General features: G+C 40.3%; 1 protein-coding gene and 1 pseudogene across 1 annotated transcript; both read right to left on the bottom strand.

The window, feature by feature from the left end:
• Positions 1–3,908: 3,908 nt before the first annotated feature.
• Positions 3,909–12,190, bottom strand: LOC107674229 (von Willebrand factor A domain-containing protein 7-like). Its single transcript, XM_016468146.1, has 15 exons — positions 11,993–12,190; positions 11,391–11,672; positions 10,281–10,374; positions 10,042–10,170; positions 9,742–9,928; positions 9,222–9,391; positions 7,540–7,652; positions 7,183–7,299; positions 6,859–7,068; positions 6,521–6,653; positions 6,254–6,406; positions 5,960–6,046; positions 5,104–5,375; positions 4,625–4,927; positions 3,909–4,447 (listed from the first exon to the last, which is right to left on the bottom strand). Exons 1-15 carry the CDS (start codon positions 12,188–12,190, stop codon positions 4,076–4,078), a joined length of 2,820 nt encoding a protein of 939 aa, XP_016323632.1. The 3' UTR covers positions 3,909–4,075.
• A 911-nt stretch (positions 12,191–13,101) lies between these two features.
• Positions 13,102–17,289, bottom strand: part of LOC107674181 (von Willebrand factor A domain-containing protein 7-like) — a 30,801-nt pseudogene continuing 26,613 nt past the window's right edge.

The following is a 17,289-nucleotide window of genomic DNA, read 5'->3' as shown; positions in this document are numbered from 1 at the left end:
AAAGAGTGTGTGGAAATTCGAGGTGGGCCTTTATCAACAATGGATCCCTTTTCCCAAACCAAACAGTTCACTCACACCTCTTTCTTCTCTTACTTATCTTCTCTCTCTCCATTTTTCGCTGCTCTTGACATGTGTTCATCCTCTGCATTTGCTCTGCTTTGTGCTTGTGTGTGCGTGTGTGTGTGTGCGTGTGTGTGTGTGTGTGTGTGTGTGTTTATTTGCACTATGAGCATCACAACAAAACACATCAGACTCTGTGTGCTCTCAGTGCATGCAAGATGGATGCTCTGCTGTCGCTAGGCGACTGGTGTCAGTAGAAGAGTGAAGCCATGTGTGTGTTTGTCAACTAGGTGTTTGTTAATATTGCTTGAAGAGATTTGGCAGCTACAAACTTCTCCCTCCCCTCCCTAAAACTGTGAGAAAGATGTTTTCTTTAGTCACAATGGCAGCTAGAAAGGAAACTAGGACATGAACTCATCAAGTATCAAAGTAACATTTATGATGCCATTTTAACTGCCCAGACATTTAATCTGAGGCAAATTCAGTGTTTTAATTCATACATCTAGACATTTAAACCAATATTTAAATGCTTCCCAACATTCTGTTTTTTTTCTCCTTTCTTTAGCTGAACATTATTGCTTACGAACACTGGTTGAAGATATTTTAATAAGAAAAAAATACACCGTACATACTGTACTGTATTTCCGCTCATGGGTCATACCACTTTTAATCTTTTATTTTACTCTTCAAATTACAAATATTTATTAGTTTCTGTAATGTTTAATTTCAATCATTGCACCACTTCCAGCTCTTGAACACACTGACACTCCTTTACCTGCTACACAATGGCTGACAGAGGAAAAACAAGCACATCAAGACTCCATCAAGCCAACTGTATTGCAGACAACTTTTCAACTCTTTCAAATGTGACAAAATTTAAACAAAAACAAAAATCGACTTAATTTGTTAATAAAGGCATTTTCTCTTTATTGAGAATATACATTTATTTATGACCCTGATTATGAACCATTGTTGTGAGTTTGTCAACTAATTTTAAATGAAGTCTCAAAATGGTATCTTACTAGCCAGACTTTAGTTTTCTGCTGTTTACCATGAGATGCCACACAAATAAGAACATCTATCTTTTCTGCTCTGTTGTGTGTTGCTACGGTATTATGGTATTATAGTCATGGTGTCTTTGTAATCAAACTCTAGTTTTATCGTTTCCGCTCTCTGAAGAATGAACATGAATGTAACATTGTGACTGACTTGCCTTTTTTTTTTTTTTTGTGAGAAAGTTTTGTCTTAATGGGAGATTGAACGCATTCACATCTTCAGTGTTTTGCAGTGTTATGTTGCTCTGTCAAGAGGATTGCAGATGGAGAGGGTAAAGCCCAGGTCCTCCTGCCGTCTCACCAAATATCAACAATCTGGGACCAAGATTAACATGTTTTTGATTTCTGTTGAAGTCATCGAGCTGATCTTTTTCTTCTTTTTATTTCGTACTGGTGCTGACATATATGTGATGGAAAAAGATATATATATCAGATACAGTTATTTGTAAATATGTTTTTACTATTTTAAATACATCAGAGGATATGTCTCTACTCACTGTAAAGATATTGCTGTTTGTTTAAGATAGAGAAGTATTTTTATTTCTTTTTTTTTTCACTTTTAAACTCATCTGAGCTATACCATTGCACTTCAGACAGTGTCTTACTACTAATTTGTAATGTAAACCTCCTCTAATTTTTATTTTGAAGGTTTTTTCTAGTTTTAAAATTTTACTCTGTATCTAAAGCAGTGCTTTTTTTCCTTTTTCATGTACAGAATTATGTAAATGGTAATGCCAGAGAGTTACAAAGATTTGTTTTTCAGAAAAAAATACATTAAAGAGATCGATCATTAAAAATGTTCTCGTTAAAATATGTCTCTGCAATTTAATTGATAGAACGAAAGACTGTAGCACAAGTTTAATCTGTTTATTAAAATATATAAGAAAGAAACTCCAGAAAAGGAGAACAAAGTAAGGCAACACAAGGTTAACAGAAGATAGAACAACCGGTGTCGAACTGTCTGGGCTAAAGTCAATGTAGGCACCATATGTTAATACACGAGTTTCACAATTTGAGTTGAATTACTGAAATAAATGAACTTTTCCATGACATTCTAATTTATTGAGATGCACCTGTATATATATTTATTTAATGAAAACGAGGCAGTAAGGGGCTAAACGGTTCAGTGGGCTGTAGGCAACATTAAAATTGTCTGACAACTGAAATTTACACACGATATGACCATAAGACAATATAAATTGAGTAGACTGTGTATCTATTCATCACAGTCTCGTTTTCATTTGTGAAAAATTAAATATTGCCTATACCGTGAGTTAGTCATTATGGTCAGAAAGAAAATACAAAATAAATGAAAGAAATAGAAAATGTACCTTGTTGCTTGCTTGAATAAAACCCAGGAGGAGAAAATGGCAGAGAGACAGATGGTGGGTGTCTTTATATCCTAATTAAAGGCACATATGCTAAAGAGCGTTGTTTAATATCTTACTCTAATGAATCACTCCCCTTCTCTTGGTATGTTTTTCTTTTGTGCTGTGCTGCTTTGGTGCGCTATCTTCTGATTATGATGAATGGAGAAGTGTCACTATGACACTGCCATTACTCATCTTCAGGGGTGAGACAACCTTGCTGTGAGAAATGTGAGGGAGAGAGAATGGGGGTGGAGGACGGAGGTTTGTTTGGATGTGCTGCAGAAGAGTAGATGGGACATAAACACACTGACTGCCCTGTCCCATGAGGTTTCCTTCTAAATGGGGTCATCTAGTCCCTCAGCACTTCGTTCATTAGTTAAATAAAATCGTCCTTTAATCTGATCTATTAAAAAAAGCCAGTGCTGCGGATCAACCAGAAACCATCTGAAAGACTAGAACAAATCAGAAGCAAAGGTGCTTGTGTACGTGTTTTTCCACTTTTCTTCTTCTAAATGTGCATTCATTCAAAACAGCACCAGGACATTGCAAGATTGCCAAATATGCAAATTTCTGTTCTCTTTATTATAAGAACTTCGTAAACCCAAAACATATCCATAATCCTAAATATGCTGTTTTATTAAACTGCATAATCGTATGTCGAGCTATGTATTGTTCCTCTTACCTTTGTTCCTGTAATGACCACTAGATGGCAGCAAGGCTCTTATTGCAACAGGACGGAGATGAGGCCTTCTCGAAAATGATTGGCTTACAAAGTTGCACGTGATCAACACCTTTACCAACGTACGTGTGTGTGTGTGTGTGTGTGTGTGTGTGTGTGTGTTTGTGTGGGGTGGGGGGGGTTGAAAAATGATATTACCCTGTAGTTTGCCTGAAAATATCATAGCATTTGCAGGCTCAGTTTGTATATTTGTATCATTTTACATATGGCATCAATGTGCAATGTTAACCGCCTTTTACAAAGAAGACTTGAATGAAGAAGGATATCATTTCAGGTGTGAGGGTTAAACCTAATGTTAGGGTTAAGCTTAGTGCCAGGTTAGAGACTTGTACACCATTGTTATCAATCTATACATTTCTTCTAGTTTAAGTGTAAGGTTTTGATTAGGGTTTGGGTTATAACTTGACAGGATTGTTGTTCCAGGACCAACAAAACATGCTGACCCAGCAACATGCCTGCATCAAAACGTGCCGGTCAGTCATAAGAATTCAAATCAAATGAAACTTTAAATGTCAGATAAGATAAAAGAGAGTAGCTTGGCATAGAAAGAAGTTTGATTTAATTTCCTACAACTGTTTGGATTTAGAACGGTTTTGCATGGTCCTTACAAACTACAGAGACCATGAAACAGTTTTAAATAAGTAAATCCACATTGTTCTTAAGCAGGGCATCTTCCCCACCTTCCCCTATTCATAAGAGCATTTTTCTATTATTACTGATAAGGAGGTAGGGCATAAATGTAAAGTCGTTACCAGCAGTTTATAAAAGATAATCAACGATAGTGAGAACATAGTTATATTAAGTTAAAGATAATGGAAAAATGTTCACTTAATTCATCATTACAGTTCCCCTCATCCATACAGAAAGGAAACTAATAACCCTACTAGAGCAACACACATGGAGAAGGACACAGAATATGATCCATTGGGGCTAACAGTTGTAGAAGGGCTCTTTATAGAGGTGAAACATGTGCCCACGTTTCCCACCCTGTCCACAGCTACAAGCTCTACTTCCTGAGAACAACAGGAAGCATTGTAGAAAGCCACAGTCACATTTGTGCCATCCACACTCATCACATTACTTAAGCTGAGAGAGCCATTGCCACGACTGAGGGACACTCCGGCTATGCCTGTACCGTTACCATCCGTTAAGTTGGTAGAGAGCTCCCATGATGCTCTGCTGCATTCTACAGGACAATCAGCTTTGATGCTCACTACCTGACAGTTCCAAAAAAAAAAAAAAATAATGAGGTTAATCAGAGTCAATGAAGGGATAAAATGCTAATACTGTTTGCATGTAAAAACAAAGGCAGTGCAAAGGCAGAGTGTTGCAAAAAGCTATATATTCTCCTCAGTGGATGGTAAATATTAATAATATATACTCTTGTTTGCAGCTTTCATAACAGTTACCTTAGTCATGACAGTGAACCGCAGTGCCACGTAATTTGAGTCACCAGACTCTGAATCTTCTGCTTCAATAGTGAGTGTGACATCCGTCCCTGACTCTGTGTCGGAGGGTGCAGTCAGTGTTACGGTTTCCTGAGCACTTCCCTCTGTCCCTGCGTCCAGAGAACTGGGGAAAGACAGGTTGAAGCTGCGGTCTGCCCGAGCTCGGATAGTGTAGTTGCCGCCTGTAGCATTAGTGACCAATGTAAAGTTGAGAAATAAAGGGATTCCAGGCTCTATAGTGCTGTTTGGTTGGGCCTGAGAAGAAACATGTTTAATATGATTAGAGATATTATCATTGTATTTTGCATGTCTTATATATATTCTTTTCAGAGGTTTTGCAAATTCCATACAAGTCATACTAAGCTCATATAAAAGTTGTGTCAGTGATGACAGAATTTTCATTTTTGGGTGAACTGGCCCTTCAAGCTCACCGTGATAGTAACTCTAGATCCTTGTTGCTGGGTAGGTGACTGTCTCTGGAATCGACTAGGCAAAGATCGAGTTGAGTCATTCAACAGCCCTTTCAGCTGCACCACAAACGCCCACTCAGGGATTCTGTCTATGTTGCCCAGGAAGTCTGTCGCACCCAATGCTTTAATGGTTCCACTAACAACATCAGATCCTGAAGCTTCAACTAGAAGCACGTCAGTCAATGTGACTGAATCTCCTCCGGTCATAGAGACAAACAAAGTAGCATTCCGACCTGAGCAATCAGAGAAGCATTTTGTTTGTTTCATTTACATTGATGACACAAAATAAAAATTATAATAAATAACAGTGTTTATACACTCCTGTTCAGTAAGATTTTTAAAAATAAATTAATACATTTGTTCAGCAAGGATGCATTAAACTGATCAGAAGGGACAATAAACATTCATAATGAACATTCTACTCAAAGAATCCTGAAAAACTTGTATTACTGTTTTGAAAAACAAATATATATTAAGCAGCACAGCTGTTTTTAACAATGATAATAAAAATATTTCTTGAGCACCAACTTATTGTATTAGAAAGATTTCTGAAAGATCACGTGACACTGGAGACTGAAAATTCAGCTGTCATCGTAAATTACATTTTAAAATAGAAAATAGTTGTTTACAATTGTAATAATATTTCACTTTTTTACAGTTTTACTGTATTATTGATCGAATAATGCAGCTTTGGTGAGCATAATGTGAATTTTCTCACAAAAATATAAAAAATTCTTACTGACCCCTAACTTTTGAACAGTAGTGTAACTGTTTAGTAATAATCGAGAAATATCAAATAAAGAAGATGATATCATACCAGTGAAAGGACGATTGGCTTTCGGTGTGAAGTCACCCCCTTCTAACCGCTCCACAAAGTTAAAGAGAAAGTTCACAGAACTCTGACCTGTAATCAAAATTAAAGCAGAGTGAAAGTAGCTCACTGTGAGATGCAGCAGTGATTGGAATATTCCAAAGGAAAGCATGTGACTGATTTTTTCCCCCTAAAGCCATTGTTTATTAAGCAGTATAATTTTTTACAATTTTTAAAATAAATATATTAACAAAATCTCAATGGTTTACAAACAAAACATATACCGGCAAAAACCCATACCAGTGACTTTCAGGCTGTAGAAGCTTGTAGAGTTGATGCTGATCTTCCATTCTCCTGTCTGGTTGTCAGAGGTGAGTTTCACTCTCTTTAGATTCCCTACAGTCAGGATGCTGCCCAGAGGACCATCTGCCACTGAACCTGACTGAGACACACCTGAAAGGCAGGGGAATCAGCTTATTTTTAACAATGATTTTGGCATCTTGTTTTTCTATTTGACAAAATAAAACCCTCATATCTGCAAACAATGTTCGAGGCACACTGGCTCACCTGTCGGGCTGTAGATGGTGAAGACTGGAGAGTCTCCAGTGACATACACAGTCACATTGGACAGAGATGGATCTAAGACAAAGGTAACGTTTTCTGCAATGGCTGGATTTCTTACCACCTGAAAAAGCGTCACCTTCAGGAAACACAGATTTGTTTTCAGTATGTTGCAGTGTTTCACAGCAAAATTCCCAATGACCAAATTGGGAAAAAATATAGCAAATTTTGGGGTACGTACTTCCCCTTCTTCTTAAATTGTTCCTTATTAAATATGTTATAATGTGATTAAATGGAGAGTTGATACACACAAAAAGTCACCATCTATCATTCTTAATACATACAAGGGCTGAGGTAGATGCATCTGTAATGACTGCAGTGGCCTGAGACAGAGTAGCTTTTGTGACCTCGATGGTCTGTCCACCAGAAACATGGGCCAGATCTCTGTACAGCTGTATGTCTGACAGAGGTATTGATCTTGATGTAAAACCTTGAGATTGTGAGACATCCCTTCTTCTACGGAATGAGAAGGGGTTAGTCAACATGAAAGTGACCTGGATTGCGTGGAGAAAGAAAAGATAGAAATGCAGAAAAATGTCATTACATACAATTTAATAACATTTCAGATTTTAGCAGCAATTATGAAGAAGTGATTTGCAGGCATTTACTGTTGTCTTGGTGCGTTCAATCATGGCCCGAACGGTGCTTTTTAATGCTGAGTCCTTTGCTGCAGCATCAGTGAAAACAAAAATGTCTGACGATTGAGGAGCTGCTGCTAGTGCCAACTGGAGAACCATGAGACAAAGAAAAACAAGATCGCAGGACCTCAAGATTATTATAATTTCTCAGGCTGGCTTTATTGTAATATAAAATCTTAACACAGATGAGATATTCACAATAATCATGTCAATAATGTAATCTTATACAGTATATCAGTTGGAAGAGGAGTGATTTTCTCAGTCTAAAAAACAGTTTTATAACACTCACCAAAATACATAAATATAAAAACACACAAACACACAGACCAGCAGTCCTGACAGGCACATCTCTGGTAAGTCTCCTCCACCAGATGCTGAAAGAGAATTGATTCTCTCTTTGAAAATATCTGCATCCTCAGTCCTTGTCAGAGGTCCAAAATCTGTTTGAGACAAACACGTCACAGAAGACTACAGCAACAATGTTGTACATAATTTAAACTTTTTCAAAAATTTAAATATGCTTAAAAATACATCGCACATGATGAAAGGCACATACATGTTTCTTTAATTTATTTCATAAAAACTAAATCATTAACACATCATTTTTATGTTAAGTTAGATTCAAATCTGAATGAAAGTGGTGACGTCTGAATGGGTGATAAGTAATTAGTTATTTGTAATTAGTCCATCCATTTTCACCAGTTTTATGCATTCAGGCACATTTTTAATGGGCATAATGGGAGGGAATTCACAATGGGACTGTTTATTAGCTAATAAAAATGCGTAGTCAACAGATTATTATAGAATCTCAAATTTCATAACATTAGTTTTATTTTCACATTGTTGTCATCCAAATGTTTTGAGGAGGCACTGCTTCTTTTGCTTTTGCTGGATAAACAACAACAACGATAACCTAGACCAGTGTTTCCCAACCTTTCTTTACTCGCGGCACCCTTTGGAAATTTTAACAAATTTGCGGCACCCTACAAAATTAATTTTGTCACAATATTTGAATTTCTAACTTCGATATGATACTTTGAAAAGTATAGGTATTCGGTACAACAGGGAAGAACTGCAGAATATACTGTCATACAGATATTTTTAATATTATAAAAAAATGTTGTCCATCAATGGTGGCAATCAGTAGGCTAATTTCTAATGAAAAGACCAATTTATATGACAGATTTTAATGTAGGCATTTATTCATATGTAAACATTGTGAGATAGCTAGTTATAATGGTAATCAAACAAAGTTTTGCTCACTCATTTGAGTTGAATAAAAAATGACAAGGAGGCTAAGCAGTTCATAATAAAATAAGAACAAATAAAGAAATTACTAATGATAGCACAAATAAAAATAAAATTAAACAAATAAAATTGCTTTTTAGTTTTTCGGGTAGGTCTAACACACAGTAGGGCTATTAAGAGATTTTTTTTTTTTTTTTTTACCAATTATCCAAATAATGTTTAATCCTAGAAAGCTATTATTATCAGAGGACACGTGAGCATAACGATTAGGAGATCAGTAAATGAGAGGGTAGCGTTACCAGAGTTGCCCATTTACCACACCTTGTTACAGCACAGTAGGGCTATTGCAAACAGAAACAATACTGTACTACATCGATGTTTCCTGTCAGCTTGATTTTTGAGTGGACTTTGCTGTTCCGATGAGCATGAACGGTATATGAGTGGAGCACTCACATGGGCCGCGAGCGACTGAGCGGAGCACACACACGCATAGAGCGGGATAATACGCAGAGCGTCACACCACGTGAAAGTGAATCCTGAGCGGTGAACTCATTTTCGGCAGCCGGAATTTCGGTGCATCTCTAATTATTGGCGACATCAGAAATGGATATTATATAATAGCTGCGTTTTTGAACATTTTAGCAATTTAAAAATATTAAAAAAGGATTTTTTACACGGCACCCCTGCTCTCGACAGACGGCACCCCGGTTGGGAAACACTGACCTAGACTATATATAGGACTAAATAAGCAATATGACTACCTGGATCATTAAATGGGACTAGAATGTATTCTGAAGGTTCCTCTGATGTTCCTCTCCTGCTGTCTATGATACTGAAGGACACTCTCTTGGCCTCTTCAATATCATCAAACATGCTACCCGTGGTGTCAATCACAAAAGCCAGAACCGAGGTCTGACTGAGGCCCATCAATCTGAAAGAAAGAAACAAAACTGTCTAAACCTAGACAACAGTATCAATTTCTGATTCTAGGGGGCGCTATGACTTAAGAAAAACTAATCTTTTGAACTTTGTGTCTCTACATTGCATCAGCAGCATCTTTTTTCTTCAGATTTGGCAACTTTAGGCATTTTTTCCTGATTTTTCCAAACTGTAACAATTTTTTTTACAATACTTCATCCTATATAATTCAGTGTTAGGCATGGTGATCAGTAATTTGTGAAATCACACTAGGCATTTTAATTTAAATGGACAAACCTTAGTTATTTCTTTCATTACAGAAGAATCCAAAACTATGTGTGGTGTAAAAGGAAGTTCTCATACCGAAGAAAGGCTTGGTCGCCTGTTGCCAGTCGGATGTCTTGCAGCAATTCCATAGTAGCATTGATGGCCATTTCAGCAGCTTGCTGGTGAAGGAAGCCATGATCTGAACTGATGTCATCCTTATTAATGCCTCCTGTGGGTTCTCTTGAACTGGTCCTGTCAAAAAAGCCACCATGGCTACACTTGCCTGAGAGAAAATTATGTGAGTATAGATTTGTGGTGCCTATTCCAGCCATCCTGTGGTCTGTGATTAAGTACAGAGGAGATCAACACTACACATGGGATGATAAGCTTCCCTACCAGCAGGTTTTTTGGAGGAGGTAATGCTGAAATATCCTGAGGTTAGTTTCTTATGCAGCAGTATTTCTGGGAGAATGTTATCAATACAGTTTTTCCCAGTGCAGCTTTTGCATGTTGGTGTGCTGGGGCCTAGATACACAGATAAGAGGTTTAAAAAGTATGCATGTTTACACCATATTCATATTGTGACATACAGGGGGTTTAGAAATGTAGAGTTGGGTAATTGTATTTTGTTGTACCTGCTATATTGTTGAGAGGAAGGTCAGGTTTGATCAGTGTGCTGAAAGGAGCAGTGCTTCCCAGTTCCACCCAGTTACTGTGGCTATAGAAATCCTGCACACAAACCAACAACACAGTGTTCACGTTAATTAATGAAAACAATGATTGCATTTTATGAAATTAAATATATTTGTCACCTTACATTCATTTATAAATGCATTTCTTGCACTCTTTATATTCCTTTATTTCAATTTGGGATAAATGTGACAGGCATATTCCGAAGTCTGTGCACCAAACTTTGAGAGAATTGGCCAGGAGGCACTATAATAATTGAGTTCTTGTTTTCACTGGCTGTATATCTCCAAGAGTTTGCCCAAGTCTAAAATCTCCAGTAAAATTGTCATCAAAATTTGCAATGTGCTACATGCAAAAGCAAAAAAAAAAAATAAATAAACTTCTGATAAAAAAAAATATTTTATTACAAAAATTAAATGATGATAATTTTATAGTTTTTTATTATTTATTACAAAACAAAAAATATTATTCAAAATTCAAAAAGTATTCAGACACTTTGTGGTTGTCAAACATAGTTGAACATGCACATATTTCATTTGCTGTGGTTAAACTACACCTTTGTGAACTTGAGCTGAATTGACTGAAATGTTAAAACTGTCTCATTGGTTAAAATTCTTCTGAGAATGCTCTATCATCTGTTTGCAGATGCCACTTAGTTTCATATTTTGTTTTCTATGCAATGAAATCTGAACATTTTAATTTAAACAAACAAAACTGTTCAAATACTCTTTGAACAATTTTGGGGATTTGCATTATTCCGGACAAGTTTAAAAACATATAGCCATTTTAAATGACTAAATACATAAAAATAAGAGTGAATCAGGACCTGCATATAAATAGTGCTAGCAATGGGAAGGTCAAGGGTTCAATTCGGAATGCAGAACCTGATAACATGTACACCTTGAATGCAATGTAAGTCATTTGTAAATGTAACGTAAATGTCATGGGTCATTACAAATATAAAATACAAATAGAAATGCTGGTATATGGCAAGCTTGAAAAAAAAAAAAAGATTCTTATGTCCCTTCCTACTACAATCGCAATTCATAACATACCTGTAGAGTGTGACATAGAGCTCCCAGTGCGATACGGGCAGAGATATAGCTTTCCTGCTGCACGCTGGCCTTTATTGCAGCCACACCACGAGTGATGAGATCCCGGCCCTCACTGAAAGCCTCATTATCTATGTGATGTGCCTCACTCAATGCAAAAACTTGATCTACAGCTGCGTTGCTTAGATAAGTTTCTGTTATAGCTGAAATTAAACCGAGGGTAGAGAGGGAAGAAGATGATGAGCAGGCTTTGTGGACAGCAGATGGAGTCAACTTGTTGTTTATCTGGAGATGAGGAATGGAAAGAGAAGAATATTATTCTTTTTATTTTATTTATTGTTTGTTTTTTTTCAACTTGAGTTCCCTCTGCTTTTCAGTTCAGTTTTCAATCCAAATTAAGTGTGTAGCGTAACTTGAGGAGACAAATAAAAATTGCTGTTTCAAAATTCACATATGAGGTATGACTGTAATTTGTTGTAACAAAAAGTGAAAGTCTCTTTAAGGAATGTTAATCACAGACTTTGGTTACTCATAATAATCCATTAATAGTTTGTATGATTCAAAAATGCTAATTCAGTCGGTTCACTCCCATGTCTTTTTCTTACAGGCAGTGTGAAGTCGCGCCCCTGGGCAGTGGCTATGTCACGACACACTTCTGCTGTCTTGCGGAGGATGGCCATCTGAGTGATTTCTCGATGGGTGATGGAGTCGTCCTGAAAGAGAGGTTTGAATGCTGCCACCTGGGGGGGTTGAAAGAGGGTCCCACAGAGGAGAAATACAGCCACTACAACCAGTGAAACCATGACTGTCCACAAAAATAGGTGCTGTGGAAAGATTCAGTTTGAAACTTTAATCCTTTACCAGGAATAATAGAAAAGAAGACAGGAATAAAAATGTAATGTTTGGCTTATGTGGAAAAAAACTCATTTAGAGAAAACTGCTTTTAAAATATGGATTATAATTGATCTAAAGATGCTAATAAATAAAGAGCAATAAAATAAACACTTAAAAGTGTATTTTGAATATTTACACTTTATGAAAAGCCAAATAGCCCAAAATCTCAAAACTGACCAATGCAATGTTTTGCCTGTAGTGTCTTTCCTTAAATTTGTAATCATTTAAAACATTATTTTTTAGCAGTTAACATTTTTAATCTTTAACTCGAAAATACTCACAAAATATTACATATTATACAATTAGACAAATATTATAAACAAAAAAAAAATTGACAATTGTTTGATTACCTTTTCACAGATTCTGTATGTGTATACTGTAACTTATGCACAGCCGCTGTCAGTATATTTATACACCTTTACACATGTGATGAATGTCAGCGTCACACATACTCTGTAATGTAAATTAGGGATTGTAAAAATGATCATTCTCTCTGTAAGTGTCTGGCTGTAAGAATGTCAGTAAGGAAGAATATTTACTTCCTTATTAGCTACTATTGTTGATTGTGCCCTTTTCAAATCACGCACATCTTGTGTTTGATCTAACCTTGGCAAACTTGACTTGGTTTCCCTGACAACTGACCCATAACAATGCATAACTTACTCTCCCCATAACAAACTTTCCCAGAACTTGGTTCAATATATATTTGTAATAATATTAGTGGTAGATCAAAAATCACAATTGTACACATCGATTTATTCATTCAGTCCTTCCAAACTGTCTAACCTGTATAATTTATAATCGCTCATGTGACAGGAGTTCAGTGAAGCTTCTGAGCCAAGGAGAAACTGAATGAGAGTGGAAGCTATTGTAAAAAGCAAAACCAATACAGCTTACACAATGCTGATGCCCTCTATGTGAACTTTGTCTTTAATAAACGTTCAAAAAGATCAAGAGTATATACTACACAATGAAATCACAACTAGCAACAAAAACTAGTCCCAAATGCACCTGTTCACATTCAACAGAAAGTGAAAGTTAAATTTCAATAGAAGACCTTAACCTTGATTCTTTGATATTTACAAAGCTCTTTTACCCCAGACAGTTCAAGATAAGTAAAGATTTTAAAATACACTGCTTGCAGTGCTAAATGTTATTTAGAAACATACAAAATGGCAAACGATAAAAAAGAAGAAAGAAAGGCACACGGAAAGTGAGTAACATCCACTGAAAATAGCATTTGCTGTTGAGACAGTGAGTTGCAGTGTGACATATTTCAGATCAGTGGATCCCAGAGCTTCTGCCTCAATAGTGAATGTGACCTCCGTCCCTGACTCTGTGTCGGAGGGTGCAGTCAGTGTGACACTTCCTTGAGCGCTTCCCCCTGTTTCAAGAATCAGAAAGCTGGGCTCCGTCCCTGACTCTGTGTCGGAGGGTGCAGTCAGTGTGACACTTCCTTGAGCGCTTCCCCGTTTCAAGAATCAGAAAGCTGGTGGAAAACACGCTGAAGCCCTGGTCATTCCGAGTTCTGATAGTGTAGTTGCCGCTTGTAGTAACAGTGGCCACTGTAAAGCTGAGACTCAATGGGACTCCAGGCTGTGTAATGTTCTGTGATTGGGCCTGTGGAGGAACAGATATGGTGAATGCATGTTATGAATGCATGTTATTTGTCACTACTGGTGGTGGCTGAGGAGATTCCCCCCTTCTATGTAAAGTGATTTGAGTGCCCAGAAAAGCGCTATATAAATGTAAGGAATTATTATTATTATTTGTCTTTCACAGTGATTTATTTGTCTTTTTGTACCAAACTGATGGTGAATGCATGTTATGAATGCATGTTATTTGTCACTACTGGTGGTGGCTGAGGAGATTCCCCCCTTCTATGTAAAGTGCTTTGAGTGCCCAGAAAAGCGCTATATAAATGTTAGGAATTATTATTATTATTTGTCTTTCACAGTGGTTTATTTGTCTTTTTGTACCAAACTGTGATGTAAAATTAAGAGTATTTTGTTTAGGAATTGTTGTAAATTACAGTTCCCTATAGATACTTCACACGTACTGCGTCTGCTAAGACGCTATGGGGAAAACTCCCAGTATTTCTCCGAATACTGAAGCCTTTTCAATAACGCAGTGTTTTTTAATTCACTGCACGAACCAATGGCCGTGCAGTGAATTAAAAAAACGAACCAATGACTCAGGATCCTCAGATTTCTTCTCCTTCAACGACGACTGCAAAATCTTCGCTCTAAGAGACTCGAAGCCTTCGCCGTGAACAAGTCTGGCAGCGGATCAAGACCCCTTCCTGCTTGGCTGACTTCGCGCGGGAGGGGCGCGCCAGGAGCCTATGGCGACAAAGCCCGCCAGAGCCCGCCAGAATGGGTGGGACATCTGGCTATATAAGCGGACACTTCGCCATAGGATCCTCAGATTTCTTCTCCTTCAACGACGACTGCAAAATCTTCGCTCTACGAGACTCGAAGCCTTCGCCGTGAACAAGTCTGGCAGCGGATCAAGACCCCTTCCTGCTTGGCTGACTTCGGCACTCTTCAGCCGCCTTCAGCGTCTGCAGCAGCTGTGGCCTTCCCGGTCCCTTGCCGCTATCCGACGATTCCTATAAGAGCAAATTTCTGAGCAAATTTCCAGCATTGTTTCAAATGGCGCGCCGCTACTGTCGCTCGTGCAGGGCTCCCATGCACACCGCTGACAGTCACGGCGAGTGCGTTTCATGCTTGGGCGCCGCCAACGCTGAAGCTACACTTACTGAGACGGAATGTCCTCATTGCGAGGATATGAGTCTTGCCTCTCTGCGCTCACGGATAGCTTTCTTTTCAGAAAGTGACTCCATCCCTCGCACCCTCCCGCTTTCTTCCTCCCAGGAGCCTGTGGCGAATACGTTTCATGCTTGGGCGCCGCCCACGCTGAAGCTGCACTTACTGAGACGGAATGTCCTCATTGCGAGGATATGAGTCTCGCCTCTCTGCGCTCACGGATAGCTTTCTTTTCAGAAAGTGACTCCACCCCTCGCACCCTCCCGCTTTCTTCCTCCCAGGAGCCTGTGAGGAAAAAGCAGTGGGGCAGAGGATCTCGGCGCTCTGTGACGAGTGAGCACACGCCGGCTGAGCCCCAACATGCCTCACTCTCTCCACATAGAGAGGCTTCCCCCATCCACTTCTCTCACCCAGACCAGCATCCCTCTGTGGCTAGGAGCGATCTGGTCTCGTTCGGTGGGAGCGAGTGTGACGCCATGGATGTCTCTGGCGTGTCTCTGGCTGCTTCAGATGCAGAGGAGCTGTCGGGCTCGTCTTTCGACCCCGCTCCCCTGCCGTCTGCAGAGCCCAGCGCAGCCAGCACGGGCATGGACACCGAACTGTTCCGCGTCCTGTCTAGAGCTGTGCAAGTGCTGGGTTTGGATTGGTCTCCGCTGGAGGAGCCCACCCGCAGCCACCTGGATGAATGGTTCTTGCCGGGGCACCATCAAGCCCCTCGACAATGAGCTTCACCGTTCTTTCCAGTGGTCCATGAGGAGATCACCAGATCTTGGCGCACCCCTTACTTGGCCCGCCTGCGTGCCTCCTCTTCGTCTGCCCTAACAACGGTCGATGGCGCCGAAGAAAAGGGGTATGACAGACTGCCTCCCCTGGATGAGTCAGTGGCCGCGTATCTCTGCCCGCCCACGGCCATCGGCTGGAAGGCAAAGACTGCCCACCCGTCCAAGCCGTGTAGGACGACTTCAGCGCTCGCTGGACGAGCCTACCTGTCAGCTGGACAAGCGGCCTCGGCGCTTCACTCCATGGCGGTTCTACAGGCCAAACTTCTCCAGAGCATGGACAAGTCTGGACCGGACACCGCAGCTTTCAAGGAGCTGCGCAGCGCTAACTACCTGGCTTTGCGCACCACGAAGATGATGGCTCAGGCGATGGGCAGATCCATGGCCAGCCTTGTGGTGCTTGAGCACCACCTCACGGAGGTGCGGTTGACCCTCACGGAGATCAAGGATGCAGATAAGGTCTGTATTACCCTTCCTTGACTCCCCAGTCTCCCTCTCTGGCCTGTTTGGACCTGCGGTGGAAGGGTTCGCTGAATGCTTCACCGCTGCGCAGAAGTCATCCCAGGCAATGCTACACTTCTTGCCAAAGAGCTTCAGTTCTACAGCTGCTGCCAGTCGCCCCAAGACGGCGCCGACTCAGCAGCCCGCGAAACCCGCATCATCGCCTGCATCGCCAGCCTCTAAGCCTGAGCCCCGACATCGCTCCCGCTCAGCCAGACGCTATCCATTCCCTAAGCGCCAGGGACCCCGGCTCAAGGTAGTGCTGGACCCGGCGCCTCAGGCATCAACCTGATCTGTGGGACAGGAAGAGGAAGGGGCAAAGTCTCGCCATCGCCGGACCCCCCCCCCCCCAAGCAGCCTCTGTTGTGCCTCCAAGCACCCCGTTCACTTCCGGGTGCTAATGGCAATGTGTTTGTGGTAAATACTGTTGTGAACCCTGGGCCCGTTCAGTTAGCGCCCACACAACCGATCGCTGTTATAACGAGAAAAATGAAACAAACATTTTCAAAAAGAGAGCAAATTTCCTCTTCCGGCTATCACGAGCATTGGGTCCCCGCAAGGCGGCCTGTCGCTAAAACCAACCCAATCCCTTCCCACGCAGACCAAGGCCTGGTAGGCCATCCCCGGAGTGTCAAAATGGGTTCTGGGGATAATAAAATGAGGCTATTCACTTCAATTCGCTCGAAGACCCCCGTGGGTCTCCACCTCGGTTCAGAGCAAGGACGCAGACATCCTGCACGCTGAGGTGATGAATTTGCTGGCGAAAGGAGCCATAGAAATAGTTCCCCCAGCTCAGAGCGAGTCAGGCTTCTACAGCCGATACTTCCTCATCCCCAAAAAGGATGGTGGCCTAAGGCCCATCCTCGATCTCAGGCACCTGAACTGCGCCCTCATGAGATGGTCGTTCAGGATGATTCCTTTGAAGCAGATCCTCTCGCAAGTGTGCCCAGGGGACTGGTT

This window comes from Sinocyclocheilus anshuiensis, unplaced genomic scaffold (assembly GCF_001515605.1).
Source record: "Sinocyclocheilus anshuiensis isolate Anshui unplaced genomic scaffold, SAMN03320099.WGS_v1.1 scaffold728, whole genome shotgun sequence".
Classification (NCBI taxonomy): Eukaryota; Metazoa; Chordata; class Actinopteri; order Cypriniformes; family Cyprinidae; genus Sinocyclocheilus; species Sinocyclocheilus anshuiensis.
This window is presented reverse-complemented; position numbering and strand designations above follow the sequence as displayed.

Excerpts from the sequence above, each read along its gene's own strand:
- LOC107674229 (XM_016468146.1), bottom strand. The coding sequence starts at position 12,190 with ATGGTTTCACTGGTTGTAGTGGCTGTATTTCTCCTCTGTGGGACCCTC. Across the intron at positions 10,375-11,390 it reads CTCTATGTCACACTCTACAG|GATTTCTATAGCCACAGTAA; the intron begins GTATGTTATGAA and ends GTTTGTGTGCAG. Across the intron at positions 9,929-10,041 it reads CTCCTCCAAAAAACCTGCTG|GCAAGTGTAGCCATGGTGGC; the intron begins GTAGGGAAGCTT and ends ATTTTCTCTCAG.